General features: G+C 35.9%; 1 protein-coding gene across 1 annotated transcript in view; it reads right to left on the reverse strand.

Moving 5' to 3' along the window:
* The window catches only part of DNER (delta/notch like EGF repeat containing), a 107,907-nt gene that overhangs the window by 16,425 nt on the left and 73,914 nt on the right, over positions 1-17,568 (reverse strand). Inside the window, exons 6-8 of the mRNA XM_071437573.1 lie at positions 12,920-13,073; positions 10,847-10,960; positions 3,591-3,815 (exon numbers count right to left, since the gene is read on the reverse strand). Coding sequence (XP_071293674.1) covers positions 3,591-3,815; positions 10,847-10,960; positions 12,920-13,073 — 493 coding nt within the window. The remainder of the gene's footprint in view (positions 1-3,590; positions 3,816-10,846; positions 10,961-12,919; positions 13,074-17,568) is intronic.

The raw sequence follows: 17,568 nt of genomic DNA on the forward strand, positions 1-17,568 counted from the left end.
TGTGTCACACAGGCTGATGAGAAGAAGACATGGGGTTTGTCAAAGCCTTCAAGAGCAAAAGATACAGCAGAATAATCTCTCAAGAATATCTGCACTATCAGGTTAACAAAAGAAAGAGGCAAAAGCTTACTCTCCCTTTAGAAATCAATAAAGAACAAAGCTGAAATCTTTTTAGCCTTTTTAGACATTAACCCCTCAATAGTGACTCCCTGAGCTTATCCATACTTAACATTTCACCCAATCAAGGCAGCAGAACATAAATCCCATCTTTATGGGAAGGCCTGATGGGGTACAATGCAAGCCAGCTCTATTGTGCAGGGAACAGCATCAGTTCATACTTATGGCTGTTCACTAACACAGTTGCATGTCATATAGCCAGGAAATAAATGTGTACACTTAAATCTGAGCTTCTACAGCAATTAAATAAGAGAGAAGAATACTCCAGATGGCAGGAAGGTAGGAAGCCATGCTCACCAGCCATGGTCAGATTGCATGAAAGGCTGTCTTAATGTAGAAGTGGAAACAAGATGAGGAAACAGAAACAATAAAGGGCTCAGAGACAGTCAGGAACTAGAATTAACCTGAAGTCACTTCTTTCAGAGCTCACATACCCTGCCCCAGTTACAAAATGTGGGAACGGAAAAGACAGAGAAAAGAAAAATTGCAACTGCGGCAGACAAATCTTGCTCTGGCCTCTGCAAAGGCACTAAAATTAACTTATGCTCCTAGAACTATCTATTAAGCTGCATGAGCAGTGAAATCAAGGGAACATACTCCATGGTACTACTTCTAAAGTTGCAGCCAATTTTATACCCTGCAGCACTTTTTATGAAACTCCTCTCTTCTTTCTTTTTCCCAAATGTTCTATATATGCCATCATATATATCTATATAGAGGGCAGGTGTTAATGTCTGTACATGTGCTGTGCAGTTTCAAAATCTGTGTCTTTAAAAAACCCAAATCCAAAATCTTACTGTGATTTTAAGCCATGCAATTTCTAGCTACATTTCTCTGCTACGGATCAGACAAAACTAAAAATACTATATTAAATATTTGCATTGGAAATTTATAAAACAATTGCATATAAAGAGTAAAAACGTTTATCAGGAGGAGGAAACTGGTTTGGGATCCAGGGAATAAATAAATATTCTACAAACAGACACAAAGGGTTCCCACTGGTTTCACCAACCAGATGAGAAGCCAGCAAATGAGCACAAGAACTTTTATTAGAATTAGTTCTTTAATATGAGGTAAGAAGTAAAACATGAAACAACCTCTGAATCTAATGTCCAAACATTAAGTATTTCTTTGTTACCTGTAAAGGGTGAGGTGATAAGTGCTAATAATTAGGGTGTGTAAGCATAGAAATACAGATTTAAGGTAAGGTTTCAAGTGCAATTGAAAAATCACACACACAGTACAAAGCAGGTATGGTTGCATACACTTGGGAGCTCCAGAGCTCCTCAGCAGACATTTATGTGCAACTTGGAAAGAACTTACACACTTTTCCTTCCACTCTGAAAGTAGGAACATTCAAAATATTAGACTGCTTTCCAAGTTAGCTTATACAAATTAGTTTTCCTCTACAAGCTATTAGATGAAAGCCCACAATGAAAGCCAGCACCACACACAAAAAAAAAATTAGTAGCAAATGTCTGGTTGTTCATGTTCTGCAAATTTTGTAGCTATGCAAGTATAACCACTATCATTTATCATTCTTCCAATCTGTACACTGGCCAAAGAAACAAAGAAGCCAAACTGCCTACCAAGCAAGGAGACTTGCACAGACCTTGGACTAATTGGAACAATTTAAAATTCCTCTTTTATTTAATTTTTGAGATGGAAGTACCACAGATGAAAATCCAAAATCCAACTGACACTGTAAAACAGTGCTTAAAGGAAGGACAGCGTTAGGTCACACGTATAAGCAAAACTCTTAGGCACTTTGTTTCTGTATTAGAAAATTATATCCTCTGTCAAATACTTAAAAAAAAAAAGACCATAGCATCCTAGAGCTGAACACAAAATTTAAGTGACAGATTCCAAACTTCATAAAACTGTTTTTCAGACATGTCAGATAATCAATACAGAAGAAAATTCTAAAATGTCATATAACAGCCTTTCCATTAAAATACCTAAAAAAAAAAAAAACGGGTAGGAATTCAGGGATATGTCTGAAAGCCTCTTGTACAAAGAAGCCAATGGTCTAGGAGCAGGCACAGATGCTGAGAGCCTGCAAGTCAGAAAGCCTCAAGGTCACAAGGCAGAGACCATTTCTTTCCTGGTAATATCTTTATTATTAACCCTTGATAATGCTTCTAAACTGTACCCAAATTTTATTCATTCACTTTACAAGTAATGTAACAGATACTGTCAAGGTCTCTTCAGGCAAAACTGTAAATAGAATCCAGTTTCTTAATATCCCAGAGACATAACTACATTACTCACCCCCTCTAGCAAACTGCTTTTTGATCGACATACCAAAAATGTATTGGGCTATGATTTGTAGTCATTACTTTCGTTTGGGCTTTTTTAGGAATTGCAACATAGGAATCCTCAAGTTTAATTGCTCCTACCTGCCTTACACTCAGTAATTACCCAAACCAGGGGCAAAGTGTAAATCACAGTGCCTCCTACGTGCTGATCTACACTGAAGTTGACTGCCACTTGTCCTTTATCCTTTATCCTTTTAAGTCATGGGAAAAATGAATGTCACAGCAGAGCTACTAACTATCAAATGTCACTCCTTAGTTTATCCCTTGTACACTGGAAATTTGCTTTATCCTTAATTTCTTCAGCTTTCAAGTTTATAGCTTCATAGGAACAGACTAAAAAAAAAGATGCCAAAATTATTCCAGTGAAAACAAAGATTGATGCTCACTCTGTAAGTGCTTAAGCAGCGGTGGATGTGTAGCACTGGTCATCAGACATTTTAACTGCTACTTCACCTACTAATCATCATTGCTAAAATGGATAAAGGGAGCTGTAAGCACCCAAATATCCTGGTTTATTGGTACAAGGATGAAAAAAATCTGGAGCTAACCAGTTGCTACACAGACTCCATGAATGTCAGGCTGTGCTGTCAAACAGTTCCCAGCTGAGTCTCCTCACTGGACTCACCTGGGCAGCCCTACTGGATCTTCTTAGAGAGACAATTTATGTAAACATGGACAGCAGAACTCAACCCTTTGGAATACCCAATATTTTTCCTTCTCTACCTTTGTTCAGCCACCTTGTCTGTTTTTCCCTAATGATCAGTGTCACATTTTCCATTCTCTCTACCAAGTTTTGTAATTCCAGCAGTGCTGATGCCTTGCCTGGGAAAGATTTATCCTGCAGACTACAGTTTTGTAATACAGCTGTAGAGTTCGCTCAAGCCATATGGATCTCAGTGGGTATTTCAGTGCTCACTCTGCAATTTTTGATTTTCCAAGTGCAATGTGTAGATTCCTATCATTGCTCTAAACAGATAGAACATCTGCTCAATCTGTTTTATGGACTGAGAAGAAAAGGAAGTCATTTTAAGCTATATATGGAACCTACATATAAAAATATTAGAAGATTTCCAGAGGATGTAAGTTGGTACAAACCAGGGATACAGAGGCATCTGTAGCTGGTTCCAACGCTGCGACAAATGCCGTGTGCACACGGGTTCAGAGCACAGAAATCGATCAGCTGAGCACATGTGGGTCCTGTAAACCCAGGACTGCAGCTGCAGGAGAAGGCAAGTCTGTCTGCATAGCAGGTTCCATTGTTCTGGCACGGAGATGATGCACAAGGGTCTATTTTGTCCTCGCATGTGGTTCCTAAAAACCCTAAAAGAAATAAATGGGTTTGATAAGTAAGCATCCTGATATGCATACAATTTTAAGAACTAAAGCAAGTCAAAAGTAAGCCACAGAGAGATCTATATTCCTTTCTTTTTTAATTCTATGAGTATTATAAAAATACAGACTTCTTACGCCATAAACTCTAATTTTGCCTATTAACATTCTCTGAAAAGAGATGCTTCAGCTAATATCATACTATAAATTTTTAAGGCAGTGAATTGCAAAAATATTTTCTGAAACTGACAGTGCTTATCTCCTTTCTGAGTGAATCTGGCTTGAAAAGTAGAGGAGATTTTCTAAAGATCAGGAGCTGGCTAGCCTAAAAGACAAGAAAAAAAGCCCAAACTGACCTATTTTCCTCTGTTAACGTGTATGTAAAATGTAACAACCTCTTAAACATAACACGCATTCATTGAGTTTCAATAACTGAAATATCTTTTAGAAGAACAAACTTCCCATTAGCAGGAGAGACAATGATTTATTAAAGCAACACCATGCCAAAAACAGATACAAGGAAAAGGATATTCTTGCAAGGGAACTTTTAATCAGATGTAGGGAAGAATTATGTTTTAATAAACTACAGTAACTGCAGCTTGTATCTATACATATACATGCATGATGTATGTAGTAACACAATGCATGGTTATTGTATCCTAAAGCAAGTCAGAAAAGCATATTCAAATTCTAGAACCCTTCCAAATAAAAGAACCAACTGTCCTTCCCATTCAATTATATTGCTTTTAATAAGTATTTGGTCCTTTTGTACAGACCAAAACTTTTCAGGCTTAAAATTCCCTGGAATATCTTACATTGTAAAAAAGCTCATAATATTACAGTAGAATAATAAACAAAGGTGAGTAACCCACACAGAGCATCCTACAGAGATGTACTTACAGAGTTAACAGAACTTATATCAATGGAACTAAGAAAACATGGGGAGGCCACAATTGCTCTGTGAATGCCAGAGTTTTTGGATTTTTTTGGTCACAACTGGCACCAGGATTTTAGGGGCATCTTCATAATATTAGGTTCTGGAAAAATGACTTTCAATGCTGCATCTCCCTTAGATATCCATAAGTCTTACATCAGAATTATGGAATGAAAAGTATGGGAAAAATAATCTCATTTACAAAAAAAAAAAAAAAAAAAAGGAGCTAGAAAGATGGAAAGAAAAGAAATAACCTAAAGATTGGACTTTTAAGTTTTGTCATACAAACTCTGCAACAGACCAGGAGGGAAAATCAGGTCTGGCAGGGCACAGATGAAGAACAGGCAAAAGCCTTCTGTCCTCCCCATGCTGCTGTCCTAAGGCTTCAGTTGCTTCATGGGCTTTGTCAGGAACACCTGCTCAGCAATGCTGAACAGAGAGAGCCTAAAAACAAACACTGTGGAATCCTGTACTAGAGGTCCCTCCTGTAGATGATAACTAAACCATCAGAAACTGCAAAGAACAGAAACCTCAAGAGCAAGGATGTAATTCCAGCAATGGTTCACTAGCAAATTAGCAAAGCCTGTACTGTTGTAATAAAATCTTGGTCAGATTTAAAAGAATCTGCAAGGACTTTTAACTATTACCAGGAGGAGATCAGCCAGTGAGTCCAGTGAAATCTCTCAAGTAACTCTGAAACCAGATTAACAAGGTTTAAGGAGATCTGAGGTCACACAATGACACTAATACAACCTTTGCAGTAATTCCTTGCACAGAGGAGGTTACTGGCAGATGGCTAATGTTTCAAGTGACAAAGCACTTCAAGAACATATGCAGGTTTAAAATACACCAAAACATGTTGCCCTTGTGCTATCTTTGACTGCACTGTGAAATGCGTTTAGGTGATTCTGGAAGTTCAATTCTCAAGCATGAGTCAAATATCTGAAAATACTCAAAGCAGAAAATACGGAAATCTATTATTCTGGCATTTCTGAATGTACACTTAAATCCACACTAGTTCAATTGTTGAAAGCAAATAATGCAAGTAATAACTATAAAAATCAAATTCATAGGTGTATTGACTGAAAACAGAACCAAATTCCAGAAGAAAAAAATCGTCATTGTTTATCTGCAGAAAAATATCCCCTGAACTGCTCTTCAACCAGCTAACATGGACCCAACCCTGCCTGAAGGTCATTGCTGGCATAAAAAGGACATGACTGAAATGCAAAGTCTCGTGGTAATTTGAATGAACTGAATACAAAATCTAGCTAGGAATAACATAGAAGGTAAAGGGGAAAGGCAATAATGGAAAATATTTATACTGGTAAAATGCACAGTACAATGCCTGTGCTTACATGGATAGTAATTTGGCTACTGTCAGGAAGTGTAACAGTCCTAAGTTAGGTGATATGCTTTATACATTGCTACAGACCTTCAGGGCAGTGACAGAAACTAGATCAGATTTCAGAGACAGAACAGCTCTGAATAAAAGCCCAATTTTTCACCACAGTGGGATTTTAATTATTTGGCTACTGAAAGCAAAAGAGCCATGTGCAAGTCAAGGAAGTCAAACATTTTCTGAAGACACCACAGAACTGCCTTTTATACAGCTTGTAGAACAACTAACTTGTCTGAATGTTACATTAAACCCAATTCCAAGAATTACAAGTATGTGAAAAATTAGGTCTGTGAATTGCAAGGGCTCAGAACTACAAAACTTTTAACTTTGAAATGCAGGGATAAGCACTAAAAGAAATACAAGCAATTTATTATTTTCCCTATAGAAATTTGTCTTGTAAGGAAATAGAAATAAATGGTATTTCATCACAATTCTGTAGAGAGAAAAAAGTTACTAATCAGAAGGATCAAGAAACCATTAAAACACTGTAAGATTTTGATTGAAATTCACTCTAGCTAAGTCTTTCTTGATGAAGATGAATAGAGGCTAAACCCATTCAAGCATTAAGGAGAAGTCTATTAAAAATAAGAGCAATTTGGGAAGGCGCCAGGTAAAAACATTAGATTAGTGGAAAGTACCAGAAACTAAACAGCCATAAAAAATTTTAATTAATGACAAAATGTTCTTCAGGTAAATTAAACTCTCTTATGGTAATATGAAAAATTCTGCATTCTGATCACCAGTAACCTTGGGAAATCTTCTATATGCAACAGCTGCGTGACCCAGTTTCCTGTGATCAAGACTGTAAATGGGTTTATTCTATGTAAACCTAAAGAAGTTAGAATGACATCTGCAAGATGTACTAGAGAAAAAGGCTTTTACATGAACAATGAAGCAGAGAAAATAGTGAAAACCTTGAAACTTAAACTATTTTAAGTCCCAGAAAATAATTTCTATTCTCCCAGTCAATTAAGACTGGTGACAATGGTGACAATGTGCATTTTCTAGCTGCTATTGCAAATCAACATGTATGAATCACAACTTAGCATCTTCTATAGCTGTCAAACTCTATTTTCTAAACCACAGAAGCCATTATAAGAGCATTCATAAATTTATTGCTTTCCAGTATTTTCAGAAATGCCTGCAGATATTTCAGGACACTTTTGCTCAGTGTGTTGCCAGCAGTAGTTACCTGCAGCTACTCAAATCAAACTGTCAAAAGTAAAATAAAATCAATGCTAAAATGTGAATTTCAAGTAATCTATATATGTTAAACTCCTTATCATAGCATTGTTGTCACTCTGTCTTCTTTTATTCTAGAGGATGACTGACATCCATTACTGTTGCCATTTTTCAAAAATATATTAAGCCAAATTAAAATATTTCTGCCCTGTTTGTCCAAGCTGGTGAGCTCCACATAAAGCATGTAGGAAGAGCCCAAGAACTCAGGCCAGTTTGATGGGGTTGGCCAGCTGAATGCAAGTTATTTTTATCAAAGATTAATGTTTTCCTATAACACTGAAGGCAGTTAATCTATACTTATCATCAGAACATTAAATTTGCATGGAACAGAACTTCAGAAATATCTTGCAACAGAAGTTTATTTCTTTATTATAATTGATCTGCACTTTGCCCATTACTGTCTGGCTTTGTTCTAAAACACAGCCCACGACTAAATCATTTTAATATTATCGTATGAGCAAAATTCACACAGGGTGAAGTACCTTCAAGTACCAAGTCTTTCATTCTATCTAATTTTACAAAATTTTGTCTGGAAGGAACACATTTCCTCACCACACAATCAGTTAATTTCCATACAATTGGGTTTTTTTATTTTAACGTTCAACAAAGGTTTCTGTGAATTTGATAACTACATAAATAAGGATCACCAGTTTCAACATCTCTAAAACTTATATTGATTTATTTAATAATATGTGTTTATTAATTTAACCTAATGACATTTATTTATACCAATCAGGGTTTTTTACATTTCCAATTATTATTTGTGTATTTAGTTCCACTTCAGGGTATTTTGGAAATACACATAATTTCTCAGAAGCTTAAAGAAAATGGAGTAACCAAATTTCCAAACTGATGATCAGTACCCCAAGCAGTTTAAATAAAATCTATTAATGTTACTGTCAATACAATAGTGTGTTATATACTACAATAAGTGGAAGAAAATGAGAGGAGATATTTAAGAGTGATAAGGATGGAATGATTCTGAATATAAATTTCAAATATTCATTTTCAGGTTGGCATGTTTGCTACATGTAGGGTTTTAGAATGTTCCTTTGCATGAATATTTGAAAGTAATACTTACTAAATGTATGTTTATTGACATAAAATTAATAAAATAATCAAAGACCCATATCCAATTGTAAGAAAATGCAAGATCCAAACATTATTCTGAAAGTAACAGTGTCAAAATTTTAAATAAATTCTTTGGTCTTTAGTATTGCTAAAGCTTCTTCGCCACAAATTCAAATACAAAATCCAATTTTCTCTTTACAAGTGATTCACCAACTTCATATAAGAGTTTATTTTCTGATGTATTTTGGGTATTAAAACCTACAGTGCATCCCACAGAAAATGGAATCTGTAAGCATAATGAAACTTTGTTTAGTAAGGACTCTTAAGACAATAAAATTGTTTAAAGAATCATCGAGAATTGTTCACATCTGAGATGGGCTGCTTTTTCAAGGCCTCAGATCTAGCTTTCTGTCAGTTATGTGCTTTTTTATGAACTACAGATATCGTTTGTAAAAGAAATGCACAATCTCAAGATCATTCTTCATCGTTTCCATCTGATTCCTTTATCTGCCATCTTTTTCTTTTCCTTTTGTGATAGTTGCTACATTTTCTTATCCTTTTCCAAGATGTATTATACCTGCAGACTGTAGTTCCTACACAAACATAAAGCTCCTTGGTTACCTTTCCCCACTGTGCTGAATTAGCAGTACAGAAAGAAAAGCCTTTTCTCAACAAGCGATCACTATTAAGCAGAGCAGAATAGCAGCAGAGCAAGAGACCTCACTTAAATTAGAAAATTGGGGGTTGGCAGGCAAATTTGCAAGTTATTGCACCTGCAATTTTCAATTAACTACTCTGTTGTATTTACAAAAATTACTGAATCTCTTCAGAGATTAAAACCCAAGCAAAAGATCCCAAATTATGCCTCTGTGAAAGGGTAACACCTCAAAAGATGTAAGAATGATCAAGGGACAGTCATTAGTAAACTTACGCAATACGTTTTGTTAAATCAACTCTTCCTTTCATTCCACAAGATATCTGAATTCTTCAGCTCATTGACATTAGACCTTCCAGAACAAAATGAAGAAGCAGCAGTGCCCAGCACTGCAGCCCTGCAGGGCCCTCAGCCCAGCAGTGACCCTGCCCCGTGGGCAGCAGGAGAGAAGCTGGGCTATGATCAGCATATTCATTAAAAGGGCAGCAGGAGAGAAGCTGGGCTATGATCAGCATATTCATTAACAGGCCATCAGGAGCAAGCAATTAATGAGCCACACACAGAAACATATATGGCAGCCATAAAACAACCAAAAATCCCAGGAGCTGCTCTTCCCAACATTATTGGAAAGATCATTTGCTGCACTGCTTGCTTAAAGATTTTTGAACATTCCTTCCAGATTCTTGAATCTTCCTTAAAGATTTCTTAGGGAAATGCCAAGTAAATTATAGATCAAGTCTAACATCCAATATTTTTTCTCTTGAATTTCACTACTATTTATAAGGAAAACAATTTCCAAAAATTTTCCACATGCAGGATCTACATGGCAGTCAATATGTCAGTTTCAACATAGCAGTTAAATGTTAAAGCATAGCACTCTAGAAAAGCAAGGAATCAGCCTGAAGAAACTACAAATAATCTTCATTATTAAGCACATAGATATTACCAGAGCAGTTATCAAAGACTTGCACCCTTAGAGCAAGCATTAAAGTACTGGTAGAACAAAACCAACATCCACAGATCAAGGAAGGACAGAAGTATAATTAGTTCAAAGTTCCAATCTTAATTATAAATAACTAATAGGAGGCTTCATAATTGAAAACTTCCACTCATGATAATTTTTTCATGTGCAATTTAGGGATCTGTCATTGCAGTCAGCACAGTGTTACGAAAGCACACTCTGGCATTGGGGTGTCCTTGTTTCACATTTACAAGATTTACCAGTGAGAATCAGTGAGGAGCTTTCATGTCAGGAAAGGAATATGTCCAAATGGAAAGGAGAATTAATTAAAACTTTTTGGGATTTAAATAATTCCTTTAGTTATTACTTTTACACACATTTTAGCCAACTGGCCCATGTGCAGAAAAGTGCAAATACTGTAAGGGAGACATCTTTTTCTCACACATTTAGTGGTCAACATAAAAATCAGATCACGCCCTGAGTCTCCTCAAATTCACCATTCTCATCAGTGCTGGAGCCTGATTTCTATTCTAGAAATAAAGAACATTTACACGGAAACACAAAACTCCTACAACATTTTATATCCTGCTGCTGATTATCCAAAATTTCTCATCTCATTTTCTTTTCTGCCTACAATTACAAGCTAAGGCACAATTTAAAAAAAAATAAATATACATATCTACATGTCAATATAATTGAAAATTTAGAGTAAAACCAGCATTTTCTATGAGGTGCTAGAGAGGAGTTTGCTGGTTACCTTCAGGGCACTGACAGCTGAATCCATTGAGGTGGGATGAGCAGGTCCCCCCATTCTGGCATGGCTGCTGGATGCAATGATCAATTTCTGACTGGCACAGCTCTCCAGTGTAACCTACAAAACAGTTCACAATATTCAGAAAATGGAGCAAAAACAAGGGTTTACCACTAAACATACTGCTCAGCCAGCCAAGTAGTACCATTATTTTTCTTTAATCAAATTAACCAATATAAGCAATAGAATCCAGGACAGTCTCTCATTTCTTACAAAATGAGATTTCTAATTAAAATGTATACTTCATGAGAGAAGCATACAAAACCAGCAGAAGTCTAGAGACTACATCTGTGGTATTTTACCAACAGCAATATTCTGACATCACCAGTGAATTGGCAATAGATATTGGGTCCTCATTAGTACTCATCGAACCAAAAAAATAAAGTCATTTTGGTATGGTTTTCAAATGCAACTTGAATCCCAAGTCAATAATCTCTAGCAAGGCTTTAAACAGAACTTAACACTGTGAATTATTTGTGCATATGCTGAATGTCTGTCATTTGCTCCTACTTCTGGGCTTCAAGAAGAGTGTTTATTTTAAGTGGGAGCTGTGAAGAACTGCTCAGCACAGTTGCAAACTCTTCCAAATAAGCTTCTATAAGTTCACAAGCTACAGATTGTGTGTACTGTACTATTTGACCATAAGTTTGCTTTGTTCCATATGTCTGATGTCTGTAACACATCCCCCAAAAATGAACAAACTTAAAATACAATTTAAATTATTCTACACTCCATACCTAAATTTCATAACAAATACCACACATTCCCCTTCCCTAATTTTTAATTCCTTCCAAGAAAATATCTTGAATGCATGACTGAAGAAAAAACTACATGCTACACACAGACATGTCTTATTGTTTTAAAAGGAACCCTACAAAAATTATTAATAATCTTCCATCATGAGTTTATTTAACCAAATGGCTGGTGTTCAAGGCTAGTGAGGTATGATTATCACTGCTATGAACAGGTGTAGAAGAGAAAGACCCCAAGGGGATACAGAGGACATACATGGACAGCTGATGCAGGGGAGTAAAAGGAAAACAAAGGGGAACTACCCCCCACCCCCCAATTAAACAATTTGTGGGGGGGACACCCATGGTTTTATTAAATAATTATTTTTAATGCAATCATTTATAAAAATAAATATGTCCTATCTTTTTACCACCTGTAGTGCATGTTTTGTCCATCTGAAAGAGACTCTGATTCAGGAATAGCATCCCAAATATTTTGCAGGGACTAGAAATACAGAGGCACTAAACAATCACAAGAGAAGGGGGGGAAAGCAGTTTTTTGGTGAGATACACACTAAGAATCATTACATCTCTACATTTTGTGCTGACACTTAACTTCATAACATTTCCTTCTAACAGAATTTGGGAAGCATGATCATGTTCATATATAAATGTTTCTGAAACTTGCATATGGAGACACATAAGATAATTAAACTCTTACCTACAATTTTCTTCAATATTTTTCATATGGAATTAATTTTTTTTTGAAATTCAAAGTTAAATAGTAACAGTTAGTTTTCCAGACCGTTTTTTAGTGTGTGGACACAAATTTTGACGGATACAATAATTATGGGTAGAAGCACAAACCACTGAACTTAACAATGATTGAGCCATTTGAATGACATTAGACATTACATATTAAAAAAATTAAGAAGAATTATTGAAAAAAAAAAAACCAAAAAGGTAAACCTAAGCTTATGTGTGGTGGTCACAGAACACCTCTGAAAAAAAAACCCTGACAAAGAAAAGGCTGATGTAAACTAAATTTTGCTCCTGTGTTTTTAGCAGGTAAAATTCCACTAGTTAAGATTAATTCCCTCACAGGGCTAAGGTTCAGACATGTGCTTTCAGTGGCATTTTTCACCAGTGAAGAACCTTCCACTGCCCTTATGTTGTTGTTGCATTTTCTGTCTGTTCTGGCATCAGAAGTTTCACAGTTCACTGCTGTGCAAAAAGAGATGCACTGAATGTCAAGCAAAGCTGCATTATTCAAGAATTCAAAACCTACCAGGCAGGCAGCTGCAGGTGAAATTGTTCCTGTCGTGTTTCTGTGCTACATCAGTGCAGGTTGCATTGTTCTGGCAAGGCTGGCTCTGACAGGCATCAAATTCTTCACACAGGGAACCCTTATATGCATCTTCACACTCACAAAAAAATGTTGCCTAAAAAACAAAGAGGATATGTATTTCACAATAAATTTTCAAAGATGATGTTTTCATTTTATTCACTTCTGAACAAAGATGGTTTGGTTTTCATGTTCATAACAACAGTAGCTGCTATAAATACATAACTGAATAAAGTAACTCCTTGAAATACTAAACCTGCACCAATTCTTCAGCTTAAATTTTTAATGATGTTGGGTCATTTCATCTAGACAAGGAGTCTGGGATCAGATCCATAATATCTAAATCATTATACATTTTTTCTTCCATTCCAGAAATTAGATTTGTAGGCTGAAATAACTGTCAGAATCAATAATGTGCAGATTTACTGCAACAAAGTCCTGTTAGAGATATGCACTCTTTACATGACAAGCTCCCAGAGTGGTACTGCAGCAGTAACACCCCCTTTCAATTCTGTTAAAATACGTCTTCTTCTGAGTGTATTCACTACCTTAAACTTTGCTGTTTAATAAAAATCAAGACCACTACACCTCTTAAAGGCTTAAAGTACCTACAGGAGGCATGATATGGCACATTTTTGTTGGTAATAAAATAATTCAAATCAGATTTAAAAACTCTTTAGGTGACTAAGATTGTCAAGGAAGTCTCCAAGAAAAGCAGCAAGGAAAGCTCTCTCCTCTGTGGTATGCATTTAGGTGAGATCTGAATCTTTGTTCTTCAAACACTAGATGGCAACATCACTCACTCTCAGCCATTCCAAAGCCAGACCTTCAGTGCTGGAACGCAGCTGTCCCATGCACAAACACTGGAATGCAAAGTGCAGAGGACGCATGGAACTAGAAACAAAGAGATGGGGGCTTCTGGTTTTGCTTCATATGAATAATCAGCTGTGACTTAAGTAGAAAATAATCATCTTCACCTAAATAAAAAACTTCACTCAGTAAACTCCAGATTCCACTCTTCCTTACAACTATTACACTGGCAGAGTTATATAAGAATAAATATGATACATCTTCAAAACTCAAAACCATGACTATGCTATTTATCAGGAGTGCCAGAAGCCCTTCTTGAGTGTACAGTCTACACATGTTCTGGAATTCACCCCAGCCTCTTCACCCAACAGTGCTGAGTATCTCACACATCACCAACGACAGGTTTCCAAAAAAGGCTGCAGTTCAACAGCAAGGAAAGACAGTCAAGCAAAAGAGAGTCAAAGTTATTATACTCACATAGCACAGTAACTATCTTTAAAGTTTTATCCAAGAGTTTGATATAGGGATCAATTTACCATAAAGAGTACTTAACAAAATAGGGTTTGAAAGTTGCAAAAGAAAAGCATTTTAACACTTCAATCTGAAATATCTAATGATAGGTAACAGTTCTGAGATGCTGACAAGCTATTCTGTGGAGAAGATTAGGTTATTATCACTTACCCCAATTGATACTACTATTTTTTCCTGAATAGATAAAATGCACTAGCATATTTGAGCCAAACTGAGTCAAGAAGCTCCACACTGCCAATATGCTAGAATTAATGACAGTAAAAACTTCAAAATTATCTACTATCAACCAAAAGATCATTTATTTTACTTGATTAAGTGCAAATATATAGTATAATTTTGGATGGTAATAAAATAAATTTTTAAAATAATTTGCTATAATGCAACCTATACCATATCATAAATATAGCTGGAATATAGTACTTTTTTGCTAGTCTAATTAAGAGGGTAATAAATCCTTTTTTTACTATGGCAAAGAAGTTAAGATGGCCAGAACAAAACTAATGTCCACTCTCTCTTACTGAGAAAGACTTTCACTATTTAGTACAACTCAGAGTGAGTTACTGTAACATTTGAACAAAATATTGCATGATCATTACATACTTCAGAGCATACTGTACTTAGGAAAATGAGTCCATATGCAGGACAGCATAACTTCAGGTATATATGAGGGGTTTTATAATTTGACTTTTTACAGATTATTAGCAAATTGATCTATCCCAAAGATTCCAGCTTGCATAGAAGACACGGAAACAATTGCTATTCAGTTCAATGTACTATTTCTCTGTGCAGGCAGAGACCAGATATTTTTTGTGTAAAAGTTTTATGAAATGGGTTCTAAATCTAGCAATAAAAATTCATATTTACACAGTCAGCCCATCCATATTTTTTATGGGAGAGTCAAAGCTATGGAACAGAGCAATCTGTGAGAGAAACAACCTCTTTTGTAAGCAAAATTGTGGCACTCACAATCTATGGATGGCCCAAGTTCACTTCAAAATCTTACATGAAATCAGAAATTCACACGAGGCAAATCTCTCCCCTTTGGGTTAACATCAAAACTTGTCTCTTGCATTAACTGCTAACTGTTAACTCATCCTGGTGTAAAGGCAAGTAGATGAATGTGAGAGTGGTATTTATATTGTGACGATGCCAAGACCAGTGCTGTACTTCTGACCCATTCCTGTTTCTCTTGTGGACAAGTGGCAAGCATAGCAGCAAAACAGGCACAAAGTTCATACAAAGGAAGAAAGAGGCATCCCTTGAGCTCAGCATCACCTCACTGCGCACAACTTCACTCAAGGTGATGAGTTTTTATCTTCCGTTCAAAGGCAACAAGAATTGAAAACAAAACTTTGCATTAGAACTTCTTTTCATAACCACACTCTATAAAAAGCATCAAGCTGAGTAGAAGTCAAGTTATAGATCAGCAAGGAATGAGCAAAAACTGGCCAAGACTCCCAGGTTAGACCAGAATTCATTTGTTTATAGTTAAATGCACTCTATACATAACAGTAACCCCCGTGCTTGTATCACTGCAGATTGTTAACTACATTTAAATTTCCCAATAAGCAGATGTGTTCCTACATTCTTTTACATTCTACTCGATTTGAAATAAAACGATGAAGTACATAAAAGCTCAAAGACAACCATTCATCTTCTTGGCACTGGAAGCAATGACTACAGCCAGTAGAGCTCTGAACTTGCTCATGGCATTGGGCCTTTTATGCATTCTTCTAAGAAGCTGCTTTGCATCCTGCAAGACTAGATTGTGCAGAACCAGAATGAATTATGGATAAAAACAAACAGCAAATCACAAAGGGTGCATTTTAAATTTAAAGAAAATTAAAGTTTACGTTCTGCAAAAAGAAGTGCCTTGTGGGAAACAGACACAATGGTTGTCATGTCAAGCATGCAATTTTGGCAGCTGCTTGCTCCATCATTAGGGAAATCATCAAGACATTTTAGAGCACATCTCACATAATTTCAGTTAAACAATGGCAGAAACATTCTACTTAATGAAATATGCCCTTCTATTTTTATTTTATGCTGGGCACGAATCAGGGTCCTATCTGAAGTTCTCTGATGCACCAATATAGGCTAAAGAGCAAGGAAAGCTCATGGATTTAGAAACACAGGACAGGCAAAAAGACAACATGGCATTTTAATTCCCCCTGGAGTAGGAGACTGGATATAAATTAACTTCCTTTTGGTCACTGTATTTGATGTTCTGGTGAGCTACCCCAGCCCAGCAGGCACCTGGCACAGGTTTGATGGCATTTGAGAGGATCACTGGGAGCATTCCTCATTTATTCAAGTTCTAGAAAACTCAGGAGCAGTTTATGACAGCAAAAATAGAAGCAATTGCATTTCTGAAGTTAAAATTTTATTTGAAGATATTTATATATCATTAATGGTCATACATATATATTTACATAATTTTTATAAATTTTTTATATTTAGAAATATTGAGAACCCTGCTGATTCTTGATCTCTGACTGCCATTAATCACTAGATACTCTTCAGAAGTGGATTTTGACATGGTTTGTGCATCCCACAGCTTCAGCCACAGGTCAACTACAGCCTAGTGCATGTTATACCAAAAATACTGCCTTAATAAATTTTCTGGTTATTAGGTTCAGAGAAAGAATAGTGGAAAGATATGAACAATCCTAATTTTTTCTATTCACTTGCCAGGGAAAGCAGCAGCCTGCATGTGCACAAGGCAGGACTCTCTCATCACTCACTGTTCTGCTTTTAACATACAAAGCTTCCAATGTCAAGATTACAAGTAGGAACATACAGATACTGGTTTATCTTTGTTTTGAGTTAAATAATTGCTTCTCTTTCTTGCTGTGAAGCCAATCTGTCTTTTTTAAAGAAAAATTTATTTATTTGCTACATCTTAAAATAATAATAACACATGGATAATTATTAGATGCCATATATGCTTTTCCCTTAATACAGAAATGCATTAATTCTTCTGCATAGATATAGGAAACAATTTATTCTTATTTTGTAACATCACATGTAACAAGAGAAAGAAATTAGAGTCATAAATTTGGACAAAAAACATGAAAATATATGAAATGAGGCAATCTATCAAAAGATACAACACTCAAATTGACAAAAACTGGATAAAGACAATATTCTGATATGTTGTTATGCATAGTAAACTTGAACATATTATTTGTGAAAGCCAAATTCAAAATACTGAGTTTATAAAATAAAAATGATATATACATTAAAGCACA

The sequence above is a fragment of the Agelaius tricolor genome, unplaced genomic scaffold (assembly GCF_023055355.1).
Source record: "Agelaius tricolor isolate 1412-34295 unplaced genomic scaffold, bAgeTri1.0.p SCAF_12, whole genome shotgun sequence".
Classification (NCBI taxonomy): domain Eukaryota; kingdom Metazoa; phylum Chordata; class Aves; order Passeriformes; family Icteridae; genus Agelaius; species Agelaius tricolor.